This window comes from Bubalus kerabau, chromosome 6, assembly GCF_029407905.1.
Source record: "Bubalus kerabau isolate K-KA32 ecotype Philippines breed swamp buffalo chromosome 6, PCC_UOA_SB_1v2, whole genome shotgun sequence".
Taxonomy (NCBI): domain Eukaryota; kingdom Metazoa; phylum Chordata; class Mammalia; order Artiodactyla; family Bovidae; genus Bubalus; species Bubalus kerabau.
The window spans coordinates 46,717,429-46,742,028 of NC_073629.1; the positions used below are offsets into that span (position 1 = coordinate 46,717,429).

Here is a 24,600-nt window from a genome sequence, read left to right on the forward strand (position 1 = left end):
ATTCTATGATGTGAAAATAAAACCTAAAGAATGGTAACAACAGGGGCCTTATGTTTCAGATTTCTACTCTGGACAGAAATGAACAGTTGCCAAAAATATGACAGTCTGGGATTTTAGCAAACAAACTTGGAAGAACTTATCTATGTCCAAGTCTCTGTTTCTGAGAAGACCTTCGGTGCCAACCTTAAATAAAAGGGACTTACCAGCATCATTCCTTAGAATATCACTTTAATTCCACATCTTAAAAGAAATTATTTTGCCCTGAAATATACCAGTGGTTTCTACAATATCTGAGAACTATGATTTGAGAATTAGAAATTTAAATTGCACAGGCTTAATATTAGAGTATTTCCGTTACCCTTTGCAGGTTTTGAGGCAGCTTATTCGACCTTACAGTCTCACCAGGAAGCTAATGGGAAAGCCTTGCAGCAATCTTCACAGGAAAGTTTCCAAATGTCAAGTGTCATCTTTCCAGCTGTTAGATGAATGGGTAGCCAAGAGGCATTTATTTGGGTGTGCAGCCCCTGTGAAATCTGGGTGAGGCAGGAAAAAGGGCTATAATTTGGTGGTTAGTTTACCAGCATTGGTATAGTTGCAAATCTCCTAGCCAGGCAAAGGACTTCATTTGTGGTTTAATGATTGACAGCCAACTGCAATGTTCTTTCTACTTAGAGAATAAAAATGCCTTATAAAAAAGCATCATCAATATGTCATACTAATTTTTTTAATCCTCCACTGCTTCAGATAAAAACGATCTTATCAAGGGAGCTGGCTTCTTCTCTAAACCCTCTCCAATTGAGAGGAGGTAAGGCTTTACAAATGACAGCTGTATTAAAATCTTGAGACCTATTGAAAAAGCATTCTTTAGTTTAAGATATATTTCAGACTCTTTAATTTATGTGTTAAGAGAAAATTGATATAAATCATTGGCCACTGTCAGGTTTGAAAACAATGAATATCAATAAAAAGACAGTTTTAAATCATAATGGATTTAGTTTGAGATAGTGATAGCCTCCGAAAAATAATATTGAAGTATGTCATGGCTAAATGCTGTTTCCATGCTAAGTTTTTCCACTTGGTCAAAATCACAGTATTGTGATGACTTCAGCTCAGTTTTTCATTGGGAGACTGAACTTTAGCCTGAACAAGAATCAGAAGTGCTTTGTGATCTCATTTTTATCCCTTTCAGTGGGAAGTAGAAATGTTAAATTGGCTTACTGTCATTGAAAAATGACACCTTTTGGTGGTATAGTCATGTTAATTTTGGTGTATTCCCTAGCTAATATTTAAAGTAATTATTAATTATCAGAGATGACACTTTTTTATTAAAAATTCAATTTTAGTATGTTTAGTTTTTGTGTGTGAAGAGGGATTTATTTTTTAAATCATCTGTATTTCGTAAAAGTATATCAAAGAAAAAAATGAGGAATGAATCTATATCTAATGGAGCTATCAAAACAAAACTATGCAGTTGGTGATAGAAGAAAATGCCATGACTAATAAGTAATTTTAATGCCTTTTATTGACTTTGTATAAGGTTCCAAGCCTTATTAAATGGCAGCACTTGACCTGAAAAGTAATTTAAAATGAAATTGTCTCCATAAAGGCAGAATATTTCCTTACCAAGCTAGCAGTAGATTGCTACTTCAGGCAGCTAACTCTAGAAGAGTTAGAAAAATAACTCTGAAAAATCTGATCCATGCCATATAGAACCTGATCTCAGTGTATGCTTCTGTTATATAAAAGAACTCCACCCCTTCCGTGTCACTTGGTTCAAATGCACTATATAGGTGCTAAGAATTCTGGACCAGATCTCTAACACCTTGATGCCTGGTGCTGTATGGTGCTAAGGACAGTATCATGGTAGAACAGAGCTGTAAAAAATCTTTAGCTTCCTGGGAAAAATTCACCTGCAAAAAACTCAATTGAAATTTTTACCTAGAATTTTGTTCTCTGCATTCAATGATTTATTAAAGTTGAATCTTACACAAGTTGTAAAGAATTAGAGTTTGGGATTGACATGTGCACACTACTATATTTAAAATAGAAAACCAACAGAGACCTCCTGTATAGCACAGGGAACTCTTTTCAATATTCTGTAACAACCTAAAGGGAAAAGAATTTGAAAAAGAATAGATACATGCATATGTAAAACTGAATCAGTTTGCTGCACACCTGAAACTAACACAATATTGTTAATCATCAGATCAGATCAGTCGCTCAGTCATGTCTGACTCTTTGCTATATAAAATAAAAATTAAGAAAAAAATCTGAATAAAGTGATGTAATGGAAGGCTAAAAGTCAGGATACCTGGGTTCAAGCTCTGACTTAATTACTCATGAATTCTGCCTTCAGACCTTTGGGAATGTCATGTTGCCTTTTGATCATCTCATTAATGGCTTTGAGGCAGCACAGTGTGTTAATATTTATAGATGTGAAATTCCTGATTTAATAAAGTCACCAATGTGTTATCTTGGCCTTACTATTTTCATCCATAAAAAGGACAAAATTAAATTCTTTATGGTTTGGAAACCCAAATAATACATGTTTCAAATAATCTAATTTATTGAATACCTTTATAAAAGCTTAGCATTAATGTTATACTCAAAAATTACCTCTGGAATAAACAGTTTCCCCCATTTTACAAATTGGAAAACCTATGCTCTCATGTCACATGCTAGTAAAGTAATGCTCAAAATTCTCCAAGCCAGGCTTCAACAGTACATGAACCGTGAAATTCCAGATGTTCAAGCTGGATTTAGAAAAGGCAGAGGAACCAGTCATCAAATTGCCAACATTCGTTGGATCATTAAAAAAGCAAGAGAGTTCCAGAAAAACATCTACTTCTACTTTATTGACTATGCCAAAGCCTTGGACTGTGTGGATCACAACAAACTGTGGAAAATTTTTCAAGAGATGGAATACCAGACCACCTGACCTGCCTCTTGAGAAAGCTGTATGCAGGTCGGGAAGCAACAGTTAAAACTGGACGTGGAACAACAGACTGGTTCCAAATAGGAAAAGGAGTACTTCAAGGCTGCATATTGTCACCTTGCTTATTTAACTTAAAAGCAGAGTACATCCTGAGAAACGCTGGGCTGGAGGAAGCACAAGCTGGAATCAAGATTGCCGGGAGAAATATCAATAACTTCAGATATGCAGATAACACTATCCTTATGGCAGAAAGCAAAGAAGAACTAAAGAACCTCTTGATGAAAGTGAAAGAGGAGAGTGAAAAAGTTGGCTTAAAACTCAACATTCAGAAAACTAAGATCATGGCATCTGATCCCATCACTTCATGACAAATAGATGGGAAAACAGTGAAAACAGTGAGAGACTTTATTTTGGGGGCTCTAAAATCACTACAGATGGTGACTGCAGCCATGAAATTAAAAGACATGTGCTCCTTGGAAGAAAGTTATGACCAACCTAGACAGCATATTAAAAAGCAGAGACATTACTTTACCAAAAAAGGTCCGTCTAATCAAAGCAATGGTTTTTCCAGTAGTCATGTATGGATGTGAGAGTTGGACTATAAAGAAAGCTGAGCACTGAAGAACTGATACTTTTGAACTATGGTGTTGGAGAAGACTCTTGAGAGTCCTCTGGACTTCAAGGAGATCCAAACAATCATTCCTAAAGATCAGTCCTGAATATTCACTGAAAAGACTGATGGTGAAGCTGAAACTCCAATACTTTAGCTACCTAATGTGAAGAACTGACTCATTTAAAATGAACCTGATGCTGGGAAAGATTGAAGGCGGGAGGAGAAGGGGATGACAGAAGATGAGATGGTTGGATGGCATGACTCAATGGACATGAGTTTGAGTGGACTCTGCGAGTTGATGATGGACAGGGAAGCCTGGTGTGCTGCAGTCCATAGGGTCACAAGGAGTAGGACATAACTGAGCAAATGAACTGAACTGAATGCTGAAGTTGGTTGAGAGGGATATAGGTGTCATTTGATTCAACCCCTTAACACGCAGGGCAGGAAGTGAGGAACAGACTTTGAAAGAGTAAATTCAAGTAATAGGACAATTGAATCATAGAACTATCTTCTGAAAGGGTTTTACAATAAATACCTTAAAAATCAAAGAGACAAAAATAGCAATAAGATCTGCCAAAAAAAAAAAAAAATGGCCCATGGGAATGTAGCCTTCAATATGTTTTTGTCAGTTTGTTCTCTATGATTCCTTAATGCCTAGAAAAGCTCTTATCTCATAGTAGGTGGTTGGCAAACAAATGCCGACCATGTGGTAGGAACTTGATAACTGTGGTTGAAAAATTGAATATGCTGAGGATTACAGGGCACATAAGGTTTAGGAAATAGATTTTTACAAATTCACTCAGATCATTGGTGATAAATACTACTTTCAGCTGCTAAAACAAGGGGTGGGATACAGTTAATGTGGAAACTGAAGGGTGCTATAATTTTTCTCTTTTGATTCCCACAACCATGCTTCACAACTACTGGTTTAAAGATGAGACAGATGAGTTTCAAAGCAGCCTAACTGACCTGTTAGGTCAGTTCTTCACCTGAACTGGCAAAGTGACCTCTGAGAAACCATACTAGTTTTCTCCCTGCATCCTACCCCCACCTTAACTTATATCAGAGTCGTCTCCTCTCAGAAGTACAAGAGTTAATAGGTTAACACAAAAGCCTGGTAGGTTGTTGACTTACAATATTGAGCTTTTTATTCCAAGTCTTAATATTTAACATTGCTGCTGCCACCTTTCTTAAATGTCAGCTTCTTTTATTTGCCTTCATCTCTCTCGCCTTGATCATACTGACTTCTTTGTGCTACATGGATTTGCTGTCAGGCACCACCCTGTGCTGGTCACCAGGCTTTTCTTCTACTAGTCATTGACATCTTGTCAGCAGTGTTGACACCTTTGCCCCAGGCCTGTGAATATGGCGATTGTTACCTTCTTGACTGACATTTTTGAAAATTTGTCAACATGTTAGTTATTATTTGCAGAGGGCGGGGGGTGGGGGGGGGCAGGGGGGGGCAGGGGATCCTTCACTACTTTAGAAGCCCTTTCTTAAAGTACTATTTTATTCTTTTAACCAACCCTATGGTTGTATGAAGTAGAGGTTCTACATGCCACATACTGTTTTCTTTTTTAAAAACAAATTGATTAATTTTAAAATTAATTACTTTATTGAGGTATAGTTGATTTATAGTATTATTTAGTTTCTGTTGTATAGCAAAGTGGTTTCATTTATATATATATATAGATAGATAGGTATATACATATATTCTTTTTTAAAATTCTTCTTTTTACAAGATACTGAATATAGATCCCTGTGGTATACAGAATGGCATTGTTGTTTATCAATTTTATATTAATTTGTATCTGCTAATCTGAAACTCCTGATTTATCATTGTCATTACCACTTCCTCTTTGGAAACCATAAGTTTGGTTTCTATATCTGTGAGTCTCTTTCTGTATTGTAAATAAGTTAAAAAAAGCAAGAGAGTTCCAGAAAAACATCTATTTCTGCTTTATTGACTATGCCAAAGCCTTTGACTGTGTGGATCACAATAAACTGTGGAAAATTCTGAAAAAGATGGGAATACCAGACCACCTGACCTGCCTCTTGAGAAACCTATATGCAGGTCAGGAAGCAACAGTTAGAACTGGACATAGAACAACAGACTGGTTCCAAATAGGAAAAGGAGTATATCAAGGCTGTATATTGTCACTCTGCTTATTTAACTTATATGCAGAGTACATCATGAGAAACACTGGGCTGGAAGAAGCACAAGCTGGAATCAAGGCAGCCGAGAGAAATATCAATAATCTCAGATATGCATATGACACCACCCTTATGGCAGAAAGTGAGAGGAAGTAAAAAGCCTCTTGATGAAAGTGAAAGAGGAGAGTGAAAAAGTTGGCTTAAAGCTCAACATTCAGAATACTAAGATCATGACATCTGGTCCCATCACTTCATGAGAAATAGATGGGGAAACAGTGGAAACAGTGTCAGACTGTTTTTTGGGCCTCCAAAATTACTGCAGATGGTGACTGCAGCCATGAAATTAAAAGACACTTACTCCTTGGAAGGAAAGTTATGACCAAGCTAGATAGCATATTGAAAAGCAGAGACATTACTTTGCCAACAAAGGTCCATCTAGTCAAGGCTATGGTTTTTCCTGTGGTCATGTATGAATGTGAGAGTTGGACTGTGAAGAAAGCTGAGCACCAAAGAATTGATGCTTTTGAACTGTGGTGTTGGAGAAGACTCTTGAGAGTCCCTTGGACTGTAAGGATATCCAACCAGTCCATTCTAAAGGAGATCAGTCCTGGGTGTTCTTTGGAAGGACTGATGCTAAAGCTGAAACTCATGCGAAGAGTTGACTCATTGGAAAAGACTCTGATGCTGGGAGGGATTGGGGGCAGGAGGAGAAGGGGTCAACAGAGAATGTGATGGCTGGATGGCATCACCTACTTGATGGACATAAGTTTGAGTAGTCTCTGGGAGTTGGTGATGGACAGGGAGGACTGGCATGCTGTGATTCATGGGTTTGCAAAGAGTCGGACACCACTGAATGATTGAACTGAATTGAACTGAATACTGAGTGATTTGGGGCATCTTTTCATGTATTTGTTAGCTATCTGTATGTCTTGTTTGGAGAAATGTCTGTTTAGGTCTTTTTCCCACTTTTTGATTGAGTTGTTTCTTTTTCTGGCATTGAGTTGTATGAGCTGTTTGTATATTTTGGAGATTAATCCTTTGTTGATTGTTTCATTTGCTATTATTTTCTCCCATTCTGAGGGTTGTTTTTCACCTTGTTTATAGTTTCCTTTACTGTGCAAAAGCTTTTAAGTTTAATCAGGGCCCACTTGTTTGCTTCTGTTTTTATTTCCTTTACTCTAGGAGGTAGGTCATAGATGATCTTGCTTTGATTTATGTCATTGAGTGTTCTGCCTATGTTTTCCTCTAAGAGTTTTATAATTTCTCATCTTACATTTAAGTCTTTAATCCATTTTGATTTTCTCTTTATGTATGGTGTTAGGATGTGTTCTAATTTCATTCTTTTACAAGTAGGTGTCTAATTTTCCCAGCACCATTTATTGCAGAGGCTGTCTTTGCCCCATTGTATATTCTTGCCTCCTTTGTCAAAAATTAGGTACCCATAGGTGCATGGGTTTATTTCTGGGCTTTCCATCTTGTTCCATTCGTATACATTTCTGTTTTTGTGCCAGTAGCATACTGTCTTGATTACTGTAGCTTTGTATTATAATCTGAAGTTAGGAAGGTTGATTCCTCTGGCTTCATTCTTCTTTCTCAAGACTGCTTTGGCTATTCAGGGTCTTTTGTGTTTCCATATGAATTGTGAAACTTTTTGTGCTAGTTCTATGAAAAATACCATTGGTAATTTGATAGGGATCACATTGAATCTGTAGATTGTGTTTGGTAGTATAGTCATTTTCACAATATTGATTCTTCCTACCTAGGAACATGGAATATCTCTCCATCTGTTTATGTTGTCTTTGATTTCTTTCATAAATGTCTTATAATTTTCTGTGAACAGTTCTTTAATCTCCTTAGGTAAGTTTATTCCTATTTAATTCTTTTTGTTGCAATGGTGAATAAGATTTTTTATTCCTAGATATTTAATTCTTTTTGTTGCAATGATGAATAGGATTGACTCCTTAATTTCTCCTTCTGATTTTTGATTGTTAATATATATAAATGCAAGTGATTTCTGTGTATTGACTTTGTATCCTGCAACTTTGCTAAATTCACTGATTAATTCTAGTAATTTTTTGATACTATCTTTAGGGTTTTCTATGTACAGCATCTCTCATCTGCAAACAGTGAAAGCTTTACTGTTTGTTGATATGCAAAGTTAAATAGAGGTAGATAAAGGTAGATAAAGAAGATTTATATGTATAAAGATTATCTGCAAGGGGTAAAGAACAGTAGGAAAAGCATACAAAGGAATAAATGTAGAAAAAATAATAATAGGTTTAAAAAATTAAAAATTAAAATAAAAAAATAGAAGAAAAGAAAAGAAAAAAAAAACCCAGGGAAACTTCACAAAACTGCAAAAGCCCAATGTAGAGGCAGAGGTTTATAACAACAATAAAAAAATGTGATTGAGCAAAAGAAAAAAAGTTCACAAGCTTAATTAGAGTTCATAGTGCCAATAAAATCAACAACTAAAGCAGCATGAAAAAAAAAAAATCCAAGAGAATCTACAGAGCAAGTCAACATAAGAAGAATAAATGTCTTTCTTGAGTCACTGCTGTCAGAGTCCTTTCCCTCCCTGGGAGTCACAGTCCACCTCACCTCCCTAGGATGCCCTCCAACACTGCTGATCTGTGGACCTGCTGTGAGGGCTGCTTAGATTCTAATCTGGTCCTGCTCCTGTGTGTTCTTGCCTCCATTGTCCACAGCTATCAGAGCTGGTGTGTTTTCTTTTGTAGGAGCTCTCCATGACCTTTTATATATTCCATAGACACAGAGTCTGGCTAGTTGATCATGTGGACATAATTTGCAGCTTATATAGCTGGTGGGAAGATTTTGGGTCTTCTTCCTTAGCCACACTGCCCCTGGGTTTCAATTGTGGTATTATTTCCACCTCTGCATGTGGGTCGTCCACTGGGGTTTGCTCCTGGGGCTCCCCTGGAGGGCTTGGGTTTGCCCCTAAGAAGACTAGGTGTGGAAGTGATGTAGCTGCTTGTGTTGCAGGGGTTCTGGCCGAAACAGGTACTCAGCGGGGGTTGGAGGCTAAGGCAGCAGGAAATATAGTGCTCTAGAAGGGGATGGCAACCAGTATTGGCCAATACGTTCCAGTATTCTTGCCTGGAGGACCCCCTCGCTGACAGAGAAGCCTGGCAGGCCATAGTCTACAGGGTCACAAAGAGTCTGTCAGGACCGAAGTGACCCTGTGCGCATAAGCACAAAACTTTTTTTTTTTGCCTGTGGCAGCTCTACCTTAGTTGAGCATAAAGTCAGTACAGTTGCTTGGCTTGCAGGGACCCTGGCGATGCCAAGTGTTTGGGACACAAACTGCCTCCGTTGCAGCAGTTATGGCCTATCAGAGTCTTTTTTTGAGCCTCTTGTAGCTGGCGATCAGAGGGCCTCTTTGGCCAGTCTTTCTGCGTAGCTCCTCCTGTTCAGGCACTTAGAGGGCTCCCTTGCCTAGTGTCCTTCTCTGTTGTTCGGTGCATCCAGCACATAAAGGGGCCCTCTGGCTGGGGTCCTACTCTGTAGTTCAGTGCATCAGGAGTTTGATGGGCCAGTCTGTTTATTGTTCAGCTGCCAGTGCTGGTGTGTGGGAAGAGAGAGGCTATCCTGATGGGTCCACTCCCTACGCATGACTCAGCAGTATCTCCTTGCTTCCATGGCTGCCCGGCTTTCCTCCACAGACATTTCCCACCACAATCTCCTCCCTCACATCCCCTTGATCTGTCTCTCAGTCAACATCAGCCTTCACTGTGGGATTGCTCCACAGTCGCTAAACTTCAGCTCTCAGCCACTGCATCTTCCAGGGGACCTGCTTCCCTGTCCAGGGTATGCATGGCTGCAGCAAGGACTGTCTTATTCTCATTCCATTTAGGCTGCCACAGATCAGCTGTTTCACTCTCAGCCTTAAGTGTTTCTCCTCTGACTCAGACAATTGCCCTGATGTGGGTGTCAGACCCATGCTTCAGTTCCCCCACCTGCTGAGGCCATGTCCAGTCCTACTAACACTCCTGTTTTTCTCCCTAGTTCCTTTATCCTACTGAGTTTAGCATGGTTCTATATATTCTTTTCCTCTGGTCAGGTACTCCTGTCTGCTCTTGGTGTTGGTGTTCTTGCATGCACTTCTGTGTCTGAAGGTGTATTCCTGATGTATCCGTGGAGAGAGATGTACTCCACCTCCACCTACTCCTCTGCCATCTTGTTCTCCCCTCAAAACTTTTTCATGGTCTCATATCTGTCTAAAATTTTCATTAGAAATAAAAATTTCTCAAAATGGATAAATGAAATCTGATTTTATGTTATAATTATAATCCTGTACCTAGGCTTTTCCATCATGGAAGCAGCTAATCCAAATAATTTCTGCTTTGCAAGTTTTTTTTCCCCCCTCAGATATTTCTTCAAAGAGCAAAGTAAGTGAGCTAGAGTTAATTAATGCATTAATCCAACCTATGAATTAATCTAGCTATAAGTAGCTACACAATGTTAATTTTTTTTTTTTGCCTTAAAATAATCTTAGAATGGATGCTTCAAGAGCTGTTGTACCCCAAGATAGGGAGCAATGTTGATATGTCATAATGAAATATAAGTGAAATGAGTGAGTGAAAGCTGTTTGATGATTTTAAATTGCAAGAAACATAGTAATAGTTATTATCTCTTCTTTAGTCCAACATAACACAGGCAATAGTCTTGCTTTTAACAGTGTTTTTTTTTTTTTTTTTTAAATCATTCTATTAAGGCAAATTAAGGGAAAATGCAATTGGGGTACATAATTATTATGTAATTTGCTTTCCTCCCAAAGACATAACTGTTATGTATGCATATTTTTCTGTCTATGAATGCATGACCCAGCCAGGTTAATAGAATACTAGTGATAAAGAGTAATAATATAATAATAAAATAATTGGTCATTGTATTATAGGATTGTACTTATTTTTATTTCTATTCTCAAATGAAAAGCATTATGATTGATTATCTCATTAATATCTGAATAGTATGTACTTCTCACATTTGATGATAGTTTTCCATGCATGTGTACATATGCTATGTGTGTGTGTTTAATCAAACCATCATGAATAATTTTTAGGTCAGTTTCCTAATAAGTATTATTTGCTTATTCATTCAAGTATCTTGTTCATTTTGATTATAAAGTAAGTGACCTATTTTTACAGTGGGCTTTAACATTTTGAAAATGTATTGTTGGTTGTCAGAACTGATGCCTTTTAAGCAGATAAATGTCCCCATATGAACACTTTTTAAGAGTATGTGCCCAGCTTATTTAAATAAGGCAGGCATTTTAGATGATGGTGGCTAAACCTGAATGTCTCACTTGAGAATAAGAATTAGGAGAAGCTTTAAAATGGCTAAAGAAATGATTTTCAGGCTTGGGTTCACAGTGCAATCTCTTATAGAGATTTTTTTTTTTTTAAATTACAGTGTATGAGTCCTACTCAGAGTGATTCTGATGTAACTGGTATGGAGTCTCTCTTGCCAAGACATTGGAATTTAAAAAAAAAAAGCAAAAACCTCTCCAAAATTTTAACATGTAGATTTAAAAATGTCTGGGCTAGACCTATAAAATATCAACAATTCTGGATAAGGAAGCAAAGGAAGTCAATTTGCAGAGACATAAAAATCCTAGATAAATAGAGAGGAGGAGAAAGGAAGAGATAAATCATACGGCTTTCCGAGTGGAGTCCCAGCCTTTCCTGGACACCATGATGCATTCCCTTTGAGTTACGTGAGATACTTCTATTCCATCGCAATAACCTTCTGAACCTAGTTGTTACTTGGAACCAAAGGAGTACATTTGAATCTGAAAGTTCAAAATCATGGTGGGCAGAAATGTGACCCCTATGGACTGTAGCCTGCCAGGCTCCTCTGTCCATGGAATTCTCCAGGCCAAAATCCTGGGGTGGGTAGCTGTTCCCTTCTTCAGGGGATCTTCCCAACCCAGGGATCAAACCCAGGTCTCCTGCACTGCACGTGGATTCTTTACTGTTTGAGCCACCAGGGAATCCTGAGGATACTGGAGTCAGTGGCCTATCCCTTCTTCAGGGGAATTTCCCCATCCAAGAATCAAACCAGGGTCTCCTCCATTGCAGGTCGATTCTTAACCAGCTGAGCTACCAGCAAAGCCTTATTTTAAACTGGATCCTGGCAAAATTGTGAGGTCAATTTTATGTCAGTTATTGTGACTGAATTAAAGAATACCTGTATTTACATTGCCCAGAAAGTTATTTTTTGTTTCTACTAGGTAGCTCTTTTGAGAGCCTTTGCTAAATTCTATAGTCTTCCAGAGGTAAGAGTTGAATGTTCCTCTTATTGTTCAGTTGCTAAGCTATATCCAACTCTTTGTGACCTCATAGACTGCAGCATACCAGGTTTCGCTGAGTTTCAGTGTCTGCTGGAGTTTGCTCAAACTCATGTCCATCACTCTCGGTGATGCCATCCATCTGCCTCCCCCTTTGACCGATGGATGGCATCACCAAGTGATGAACATGAGTTTGAACAGACTCATGAGTTTGAGTCAGTAATGCCATCCAACCATCTTGTCTTCTGTCATCTCCTCTCCTCCTGCCTTCAATCTTCCCCAGCATCAGGGTCTTTTCTAATGAGTCAGTTCTTTTCATGAGGTGGCCAAAGTATTGAGGCTTCAGCTTCAGCATCAGTCCTTCTGGTGAATATTCAGGGTTGATTTCCTTTGGTATTGATTTACTTAATCTCCATGCAGTCCAAGGGACTGTCAAGAGTCTTCTCCATCATCACAATTTGAAAGCATCAGTTCTTGAGTGCATCAATTCTATGGTCCAACTCTCACATTGATATATATACTCTACATTAGAATAATAGAATATTGGACATTTTTAAAATATCTGAAATATAGCTAATGATTATTTCATGTAAACTGATCATTATCATCTTATGGAAACTGATGTAAAAAAGAAGGTAAGTACTAGTATGAAGGTCACTAGTATGATGCATTCAACAAATATTGTAAGCATTTTTCTGCTAAGTCTTATGCTAGGTGCTGAACGTAAATTAGATGGGACACAATACATGTAAGCAACCAAGAAACAAAGTATAATTTGGGAACAACTGTGCTTGTGGATAGCTGTAGAAATGTCCTGGTGGAGATAAGACTGACTCTTAGAAAACTAGTTGGAATTTTCAGAGCAGGAAAACCAGGCAGGAAAAAACATTGTAGGAAAAATAAAAAATCATAATGCATAGATGCATTAGTGGTATTGGTTTTTATGAGAAATTACAAGTGGTTCAATAAAATGAAGTATCAGATGTGAGGGAATGGTAGTAGGTGAGATTAGAAAGGCTGAAACGTGATTAGAACAAGTAAGGAAAGGGAAAAACCCAGATCACAACTGAGATTATCTAATAATAAAGAGATTATGCTGTATTCTGTATTCTACAAGCATTGAAGCTCCTTGGAGGATTTTGTAGATGGAAATGAAATGAAATGAAATTTAAGTACAACCTTTAAGTATATAAATTTGGGACCTCTCATGATCTATGATTGTCATGGAGTTATTTTTTTCTTTATTAATTTATTTTAATTGGAGGCTAATTACATTACAATATTGTGGTGGTTTTTGCCATACGTTGACATGAATCAGCCATGGGTGTACATTTGTCCCTCCATCCCAAACCCCCCTCCCACCTTCCTCCCCATCCCATCCATCTGGATCATCCCAGTGCCCCGGCTTTCAGTGCCCTGTTTCATGGATTGAATTTGGACTGGCCATCTATTTCACATATGGTAATATGCATGTTTCAATGCTATTCTATCAAATCATCCCACCCTCACCTTCTCCCACAGAGTCCAAAAGTCTGTTCTTTATATCTGTGTTTCTTTTGCTGTCATGCACATAGGGTTGTCGTTACCATTTTTCTAAATTCCATATATATGTGTTAATATACTGTATTGGTGTTTTCCTTTCTGATTTGCTTCACTCTGTATAATAGGCTCCAGTTTCATCCACCTCATTAGAACTTATTCAAATGTGTTCTTTTTAATAGCTGAGTAATATTCCATTGTGTATATGTACCATGGCTTTCTTATCCATTTGTCTGCCGATGGACATCTCGGTTGCTTTCATGACCTAGCTATTGTAAACAGTGCTACAGCGAACATTGGAGTACATGTGTCTCTTTCAATTCTGGTTTCCTTGGTGTATATGCCCAGCAGTGGGATTGCTGGTTTGTATGGCAGTTCTATTTCCAGTTTTTTAAGGAATCTCCACACTGTTCTCCCTAGTGGCTGTACTAGTTTGCATTCCCACCAACAGTGTAAGAGGGCTCCCTTTTCTCCACACCCTCTCCAGCATTTATTGTTTGTAGACTTTTTGATGGCAGCCATTCTGACTGGTGTGAGATGGTACCTCATTGTGGTTTGATTTGCATTTCTCTGATAATGAGTGATGTTGAACATCTTTTCATGTGTGTGTTAGCCATCTGTATGTCTTCTTTGGAGAAATGTCTGTTTAGTTCTTTGGCCCATTTTTTAATTGGATCGTTTATTTTTCTGGTATTGAGCTGCATGAGCTGCCTGTATGTTTTGGATATTTAATTCTTTGTCAGTTGTTTCATTTGCTATTATTTTCTCCCATTCTGAAGGCTGTCTTTTCAACTTGCTTATAATTTCCTTTGTTATGCAAAAGCTTTTAAGTTTAATTAGGTCCCATTTGTTTATTATTGCCTTTATTTCTATTACTCTGGGAAGTGGGTTATAGAGGATATTGCTATGATTTATCTAAGTGAGTGTTCTTCCTATTTAGGGGTTTTATAGTTTCTGGTCTTATATTTAGATCTCTAATCCATTTTGAGGTTATTTTTGTGTATGGTGTTAGCAAGTGTTCTAGTTTCATTCTTTTACAGATGATTGACCAGTTTTCCCAGGACTACTTGTTAAAGAGATTGTCTTTCCTCCATTGTATATTTTTTCCTCCTTTGTCAAAGATAAGGTGTCCCTAGGTGTGTGGATTCATCTCTGGGCTTTCTATTTTATTCCATTGATCTATATTTCTGTCTTTGTGCCAGTGCCATACTGTCTTGATAACTGTAGCTTTCTAGTATAGCCTGAAATTGGGCAGGTTGATTCCTCCAGTTCCATTCTTCTTTCTCAAGATTGTATTGGCTATTCAAGGCTTTTTGTATTTCCATACTAATTGTGAAATTATTTGTTCTAGTTCTGTGAAAAATACTGTTGGTAGCTTGATAGGGATTGCATTGAATCTATAGATTGCTTTGGGTAGTATACTCATTTTTACTATATTGATTCTTCTGATCCATGAACATGGCATATTTCTTCATCTATTTGTGTCATCTTTGATTTGTTTCATCAGTGTTTTATAGTTTTCTATATATAGGTTGTTTGTTTCTTTAGGTAAATTTATTCCTAAGTATTTTATTCTGTTTGTCACAATGGTGAATGGGATTGTTTCATTAATTTCTCTTTCTGTTTTCTCATTGTTACTGTATAGGAATGCGAGGGATTTCTATGTATTAATTTTATATCCTACAACTTTACTATATTCATCGACTAGTAATTTTCTGGTGGTGTCTTTAGGGTTTTCTATATAGAGGATCTGTCATCTGGAAACACTGAGAGTTCTACTTCTTTTACTATCTGGATTCCTTTTATTTCTTTTTCTTCTCTGATTGCTGTGGCTAAAACTTCCAAAACTATGTTGAATAGTAGTGGTGAGACTGGGCACGCTTGTCTTGTTCCTGACTTTGGAGGAAATGCTTTCAATTTTTCACCATTGAGGATAATGTTTGCTGTGGGTTTATTGTAGATGGCTTTTATTATGTTGAGGTATGTTCCTTCTATTCCTGCTTTCTGGAGAGTTATTATTATTATTATTTTTTGATTGAATTGTAAGTAACTAAAATCTTTTCTCAGTCTCCTCTAAAAAATTCTGAATTGGAAAAAGCAAATTTAAAAAAGTCATCTTTAGACATTTCTCTCATTCTCAGTGTCTCATGTCTGACAATGGGTTTTGTAAAAGAAGTGTTACTTTTATCTTTACTGTCAAAAAATCTGCTGAACATTTAGTCTCTCCTTTGTCTCTGGGTTTACTTTTGCCCTCCATCCTGATCTCAGTTCTTTATTACTTCACCTTTTTTTTGATTCTGTAGTTTTCCTTTAGTTTTCTAGGTGTCTGATTCCCATCAACCCTCTAAGTTTCTCTATAGAAAACAGACTCTATGATAGTGGGCACCTCATTGGACTTACTCTGTGCTAAATCCCCAGTGACTATACTAGTACCTGGCATATAATAAACATTGCACAAATGCTTAACTGAACTCATGAATGAATGAATTCATCCATTATGACCATGGTCCTTAATCTGTTTAAAGTGCATTTTGAACAACTAGAGAGATTGTGGTGATGTCCAGATTATAAAATGATTCCTTCATTAGGGAAGTGAAAGGAGGAGGGAAATTTAAAATTCAGGTTTCTGTATGTAACCCTTTTAAGTATGTTAGCTGGTTCCTCCGTTTCAGAGCACAAAAGGTAAATGAGCTATTTAACAAAGGACAGTGAGAGTGTTGAAAAACATATGTTAAAAATAATAATGAGCAAATAAATAATGAGGATTACCTTGAGGAAAAGTGATTTTATTTATCTTTTTCTCTACAAAGGGCAGAGTTGCCTTTAGGAATAAGTATTTTATATAAAATATGATGTAATATAAATGTATATTTTGCAAATATTTTTGATTCTAATGAAGATATTAATTTGAATATGCTACAGTCACTGCCTTCAAGGAGCATATGTTCTGTTTGCAGAGAAAAATCAACATGCACAGCCCAGTATGATGACAACTGAGGTGGAGCCATATTTTAAATGATAAAATATCTAAGAAAAGAATCAGCTACATTAGACAAGTGTATGGAATCTATTAAGGAAATGCCCCAGGAAGCATATGCTCACATGAGTTGAGTTTCAAAGAATCACTAAGAGCTTGATGGGTGAAGAATGTGTTAGATTATATTTCAGGCTAATGGGAATACATCAGATAATGCATGAGGCAAAGGATAGTGTGGTGAATGATCTGTGATTTTAATTTTGTGTTTACTTGATTGGTTGGTAGGTTTCTTTATGTTTTTCTATATGTAATCTTCAGAGACTTTATCTGTTTTATTCACCACTATTTTTTACTTATTATAGGATAGACTCTCTTCTATGTAAATATTTTCTTTTTCTTTTTGTTGTGCCTGATACCAGTATAACATCCTTTGTACAATAGTGTGACTGGGGAACTAATTCTCATCATTCAACATCTAGGTTGTTTCTTATATTTGTTAGGTGGCTCAGACAGTAAAGCGTCTGCTTGTAGTGAAGGAGACCCGGGTTTGATCCCTGGGTTGGGAAGATCCCCTGGAGAAGGAAATGGCAACCCACTCCAGTACTCTTGCTTCGAAAATTCCATGGACTGAGGAGCCTGGTAGGCTACAGTCCATGGGGTCACAAAGAGTCGGACACAACTAGGCGACTTCACTTCACTTCACTGGATGACTAGAAAAATAGTATTATGTGAAATTATATTATATTGAATATTGGAATAATATTCTTTAGAAGGGAATATGATGAGGTACATTTTCAAGGAGTTGAGTTTGAATTAACAACAAAGCATCCACTTCCAAATGTCTTGAAGTCTCTTGGAAATCTGAATCTGGAGGTTGCAATTTGGATTTGGGAGGAATTAACCTTGTGATGAGGGCTGAAATTTAAGATGCTTAAGTTCCTTGAGCAATAGTGCAGAGGGGAAGAAGCTGTCAAATTTCAGAAAATGAAGGCTTGAGTATATTATGAGGTCAAACAGACTGGGTTGCTATAATATAACCACACTATGGTAAAAAGTCACAAAAACAAAACAAAAATATTGCCCTGTATGTACAACATGAAAAAGGACTGCCTATTACGTGGCATCCGGTCCTATTACTTCATGGCAAATAGATGAGGATAATGAGGAAACAGTGTCAGATTTCATTTTTCTGGCCTCCAAAATCAATGTGGATAGTGACTGCAGCCACAAAATGAAAAGATGCCTGCTCCTTGGAAGAATAGCTATGACAAACCTGGAAAGTGTATTAAAAAGCAGAGACATTACTTTGCCAACAAAGGTCTGGTTTTTCCAGTAGTCATGTATGTATGTGAGAGTTGGATCATAGAGAAGGCTGAGAATTGAAGAATTGATGCTTTCAAACTATGGTGTTGGAGAAGAGTCCTGAGAGTCCCTTGGACAGTAAGGAGATCAAATCAGTCAATCCTAAAGAAATCAAACGTGAATATCCATTGAATGGACTGATATTGAAGCTGAAGCTCCAATATATTGGCCACCTAATATGAAGAGCTGACACTTGGAAAAGACCCTGATGTTGCAAAAAATTGAAGGCGGGAAGAGAAGGGGATGACAGGGGATGAGATGGTTGGATGGCATCACTGACTCAATGGACATGAGTTTGAGCTAACTCAGGGAGATTATGATGGACAGAGAAGGCTGGTGTGCTGCAGTTCATGGGGTTGCAAAGAGCTGGACACAACTTAGTGACCAAACTAACCATAACAAATTACAACTAAAGGTTGTATCTTATCTGCCTATACATTAGTAGTATTTTTGTTGATAAAATAAAATATACATTTTATGAAAAGTTATACCTCTCATTTGAAAAAGTTTTGTGTGTATTAATTTTTTTGTTATGTATTTTGTTGTTTGCTTTTCATTTTTGTTTTGAAACTTAAGAAAAATCTTGCAAAGTTTACCCACATTATTTCCTTTCTAAATATTGAGGTAGCAACATTTTTAAGAATTTCAAAGCAATGCTTTGTGTATTTAAAACTACATAAATTAAGAAATGCAAGTTGAATTACACATATATGTCTACTTCCTTGGTCTATTGCCCAAAGCTGTATAACTATAATTTTTGACAAACTAAAATTCACCTGTGAGATTCAAGAGGTTAATTACTTCAGTATAAAGCCACAAAAAGATGAGAGACTGTATCACTTCAGCGAACATGGAACTATAAGTATTTCTATCATTATTATCAGATGAAAGGTTTCCCAAAGTTTCTAGGTTCCTCAGACATGGAAGGAAATTTTTTTTTGTAAAATTTCTCTGGTGTTAACCAAACTGTGGTGTCAGGAAATTCTTCCTTCATCTGATCCAAACTTCCTTGATTCAGTTTGAATTATTATTTAGAGCTAAGAAAGGGCTTCTCAGGTGGCTCAGTGGGTAAAAAATCTGCCTGCAATGCAGGAGACACAGAAGATGCGGGTTCAATTCCTGGGTTGAAAAGAGTCCTTGGAGGAGGAAATGGCAAAGCACTCCAATGTTCTTGCCTGGAGAATCCCATGGACAGAGGAGCCTGGTGGGCTACAGTCCATAGAGTTGCAAAGAGTTGGATATAACTGAAGCGACTGAGCACGCAGGCACAGAGCTGAGAAAATCTCATGGAAGCTGTTTATTCCCTCACCTATTCCTGCACACACTCACACAGACACACATGCCTCAAATTAACACGTCTCAGATTATCCCGCATTTTGTTATATTATACATTATAACTTTTGTTTTTGTTAATAATCCTTTTAATAATACTGCAATCCATGTGAGAACTGGAAGAATTATCCACACAATATAGAACTGCACAATATTCAGAAATGTGCCTTGAAACCCAGAACATTCTTGGCAGAAGATGCGTGCCACAGCCAAAGCGTAGATGCCATCAGGCACCACTTTGCAGGCACCAGAGACACATTAGTCTTTCAGTTGACAAGTTTGATGCCTTTTTACATATTAAGTGAACTTTACTTTGCATTATAAATGGTGGAGGTCCAGAAATAATTTTTATGCAAGTCATGGCAATCTTTATCTACATAAGACACACTCCTGTAAAATTAAAGTTCTGCTCAAACAACTTTTGAGTGATTATTCACAAGAGAAAAGAGTTCTTACTTTAGAATTAACTAGACTGGTCCATTCAGTAACTGCTTTGGCTAAGAAAATTCATCTTTTTTATATTTGCCAGTATTATTTGTCTTTCAAAGATAAACAGAGAGAAAGAGAGGAAGGGAGGGAGAGAAGGAAAGAAACAGAGACATTTTATAAAGAACCCGATGAAAGCTTTAATAATCTCTGCAATCAGAGAGACAGCATTTGGCAAGCACCTACTATGTTGCAGTGGGCCATGCACTTTGTAAAGGATTTTTTGATTGATTTTTTCCAATAATTCAAGGTAGTTTTATACTGTACCCATTTAACAAATATAATTTTACAGTTTGAGAGCCAATGGACGATTTCAACATTAACTGTTTGGTACCTGTTTTTGCTGAAGAAAGTCTCCCCGTACACATGAGTACATTATCCACTTTCCAAATTAGATGTCTCCCTATGGCTTATGATTTCCTGCATTTTCCAGTATCTCTAGGAGGTAGGAAATTAGGCAGCCAGAATTTGTGCTGCTGTACTGAAAACGGTAAAGGAGAAAAAGCAAGGATGTGTTAGGTGGCTTTCCTAAATTCTCATAAATAGAATGAATTTACTGGAAATTGAATTTAGGTCTCCTGACTTGCTTTTTTTTTTTTTTAACATATTTCTGAGCACTAAAGATACTTTTACAAATTAAGTACAAAAAGACTAGGTTAATGGGTTCAGGGAGATAAAATTTGAAATTATTCTTTTTTGTGTTTGAATCTCAGTATGTTTTAAGTATAGTTTTTTGTTTATTTAATTGATATTATTTCTGTTAATATTCTCTGTACTGCTTTTGAAATAAGAAAAAGATGATATATGAATTTTATTCTCTGCTAACTGATTTTATTGGCCAGTCTTAATCATTCCAAACAGACCAGTGTGATCTATATTAATATTAATGCTGTGCTGAAGTGATTTTTGTAAAAGATTATATGGAGAAATCAGATGTGATCCAAGAATAATTATTGGCTATTTGTCTTTTTTTACAGTCACAATATGGAGCTTCAGTTTCTGCTAAGCCCGAACTCCCCCTGTTTTATACTCCCATTGATCTGGTGGACATTAGTGTGGAAATGGCTGGATTGAAGTTTACAAATCCTTTTGGTCTTGCCAGTGCAACTCCAACTACCAGTTCGTCAATGATTCGAAGAGCTTTTGAAGCTGGATGGGCCTTTGCTCTGACCAAAACTTTCTCTCTTGATAAGGTAAGAAATTATTTTTGAAGTTGTGTTTAAATATCTATCACTTATTTTAATTAGGGCATAAATATTATAATGCAAAGGTTCACCAAGATATAACAGTTATTAAACTATTGGGTAAGACTGATTATTACAAATGAGCTAATTTCATTACATTTCTTCTGTCTCAGGATGGGGAATGGGATAGATTTCTATTTCTCATTTGTCTTTGTGTGTGTGTTAGTCACTCAGTCATGTCTGACTCTTTAGGATGCATGGACTGTAGCCCGCCAGGCTCCTCTGTCCCATGGAATTCTCCAGGCAAGATGCTGGAGTAGGTAGCCATTCCTTTCTCTAAGGGATCTTCCCGACCCAGGGATCAAACCCCAGTCTCCTGCATTGCAGGCAGACTCTTTATCCTGAACCACCAGGGAATCACTGTGTTTTGTCTAGGAAGTATCAAAAATGTAAATACTACAGAATGTCTATTTCATTTAATAATCACAGACTCACTCTTATTTTGGCATTATTAATTGTTTTGTGATTTCTGAATGTGTGTGAATGAGAACATGTGCCTCAACTCAAAGTTAGACAATGAATTTGACTTGCACATAATTCTGGAAACCAATGCATGTAAAAATGAATCACTCAGTATAACTTAATTGGTGCCTGGAATAAGATTTTTCTTGAATTTTTAAATACAGAAATGTTTCCCCAAATGCATTGACCTGAGTTTAATTTGACATTATGACTGTGTACTCACATTGCCAGTGGATATACTTAGTAGAAAATTAACTACATATTAAAGTTAAGATTGAGTCTTTAAAATACAGAAAGTATATAAGTGAACATTTTAAAAGTAGGATAATTTATGCAATAGAGGGTTGCATCCTCATATGACTTTCAATTAGAAAAGATCAGCAAAATTTAGCATTTTTTGATCTTTTATTGATAAAATTTTAGATGATACACCTATTGGTATATTTAATACTTACTGGTAGTTAGTAATAATTAATGTATAAGAATGTGTGAATCTAGTGACCGAGAAAAGACTATTATTATTTAAATCAGCCTTATCCTTAGGCAAAGAAAATAATAGAGAACAAAAATGCCCCATTAAGCACATTCTCTTCTTTCTCCTCTTACTAGGATCAATAGCTGGCATTATTATGGCTAAAACATCTTGGCTGTCTCATTCTGACAGCTTCACAAGATGCTATGTGATCACGATTATCTAGAAATCCTCAAAAGTTAGAAACCTAGTACATGAAAAAAGATTACCTAAATATTTTTATATTAAATAGCTAAAGGAATTTTTTTTAATAAATTGGCTGAATTCTCAGAAATTCTTTGGTTAAATAAAGTGTAAAAATAAACAATATACTGAATTTAGCTTCAGAATATCCTTAATCAGTTGTTTATAGCTTTATAGAATATTGACATTATATTTGTTTGTATTTCAATTCTTCCTTTAAGAATTACTCAGAAGCTCTAATCCGATGTTTAATCCATTGAGAAAAACTGAATCTCTGATACCATTTAATGACTAGTTATGCTATTGAAAAAAATTTATTTATAAACAAAAATGGGTAGCTAATTAGGAATAAGTGAAGAATGGTAGGAAAAAGGATGTTTGCTTCAAATTTGCTGGTTTCTTTGCTTACAAAAATTGAATTCTGATTAATCAGAGACATTCGTCTTTACTCTGTTGGTGACATGCATTTGATTTGTGAAGCTGTCTCTTTCAGTAACCTAAAAGCAGTTACCTTCATTAAGATCACAAGCAGAAATGAATGTGGGAGCTAACTTCCTTCTAGACCTCCAATTTGAATTTAATCTATCAATTCAGAAGTCTGTGATGATGTTTCAAAAGGAGAGTTATGGACAAATGCAAATTAAATTTGGCACATAAAACATAATGGGGTTTTAGGAAGCTTTGTTTTACTTACTTTGATGATGGGTACAACAAAATATTTGTGCAAAAACTATTTTAAGTGCACTCATGCAGATTGTAGTGACATAAATAAGGATGCACCTTGGGCTTCTGTAAGTCTATTTTAAAAATGATTACTTCCCATACATGATTTTGCAACATAGTCAGTTTGTATCATGAAGATCTACTTTTTGTTTTGTTTTCTTATATTGTCTCTATTTAATGATTAAATATGTTTCAAATATATTATTGTCCTATGATTTTTGTGCTTTCTTATTGGTGAAATATTGTAGTATACAACTCGTGTTTTTCACAGCCTCTTACTAAAGACATCTATTCAAGTATTATATGTACTACACATTTGTGTGACATTATAGCATACCAATTTAGATTATCCTTGTTATAATTAGTATGCAATTTCAAGAATCTACTTAAAATGTATTAAAATTCAGAGTCCTGACATTTGAAATTTGGATGCTTTTAATATGACAAAGGTTATTCTATGGAGTTTTGTTATCATATGAAATATTAATATTTCACAATGCAGTTTTGATGAAGTACAATTTGCCAAGCTTGCATATGATAAAGAAATTAAATGCTTACCAAGGGAGTTCAGTAAAAATTAGAGCCCTGTCTGAACATCTGCTGGAAATTTTATTATCCTGTCCTACTGACAGTGTGGGTCCCTCTTTGTTTTTCTAGATTGACAGCTGAATATTACACTGATTTCTACAGCAAGCGTGTTTAGGTGAACTTTGTTTCCCTTTTTTTAAAATTTTTGGAGCATTTGGAACATGCTTTGATTTTCACCCTATATATTTATATATATACTCTTGACATTTGTAGATGCCAGATTGAGGTCTAATGTGCTATAGCAACGATAGACCATTGACTTACAGTGAAATGCCAGTTGATATCTCAGTAAAGAGAAATATTATTATTCTTTACTGTGCAGTCTGTATAGAGGCTGTATGTGCTTTCTTTAGAGAGGCAAATGATGTCTTTTAATGTTAAATATAACAAAGACCTGTGTTTGCTTTTGTGTTAAATAGCATAAAAGTTGGCTTTTATTAACTATATTCTTCCTTCCCAAATCAGAGTTGCTTAGAGTTTCCCAAAATACCTAGATTGCTTTTCCTGAAGTCCTGTTTATAAAGATAATATTGGAAATATCACTATAAAATGATATTTAAAATATAATTATAACATTTTAATATAAATATATACTGAGTTCAAGTTTAAAAAGGTAGGAAAGAAATCAATTGGTCAAGCTTAATTAAAGCCAAACTCTCACGACAAACTAATGTAATGCTCTGTTTAACTGGCAATATTAGATATTGTTAATATTTCATATAAAATAACCTCCTTACCTGTGTTTGCATTATACTGATAGAAAATAGATAACATGTTTTGGTTTTGTTAATTTTATTTTATTTATTTCTCTTAGGTAGCAATATATTATATACTTCAAATATATAATATCTAACTGCAGGGTGTATATATCTTTACTACACAGATAAACTCAGAAGGGTTTACCACTATCCTAAATCAAATTCAAGCCTAAGCAGAAGTTCTGTTCATTTATAAGCCATATATATATATATATATATAAATATATATATACACACACATACCTATATATATATATTACAGTACACTTGTGATTGATTTTTTAATATCTTGAATGCATATATTTTATTTTTTAAGTATCAAATAATTAGGTAAATAGATATACAAATAATGAGTTTCTCTCAACATAAAATACTGAAAACTAAAATCTGAGAAATATTTAA

General features: G+C 36.0%; 1 protein-coding gene across 1 annotated transcript in view; it reads left to right on the top strand.

Annotated features, from left to right (window-relative positions):
- The window catches only part of DPYD (dihydropyrimidine dehydrogenase), a 957,062-nt gene that overhangs the window by 436,215 nt on the left and 496,247 nt on the right, over positions 1-24,600 (top strand). The window contains exon 13 of the mRNA XM_055585018.1: positions 20,686-20,901. Within this exon, the coding sequence (XP_055440993.1) occupies positions 20,686-20,901 (216 nt within the window). The remainder of the gene's footprint in view (positions 1-20,685; positions 20,902-24,600) is intronic.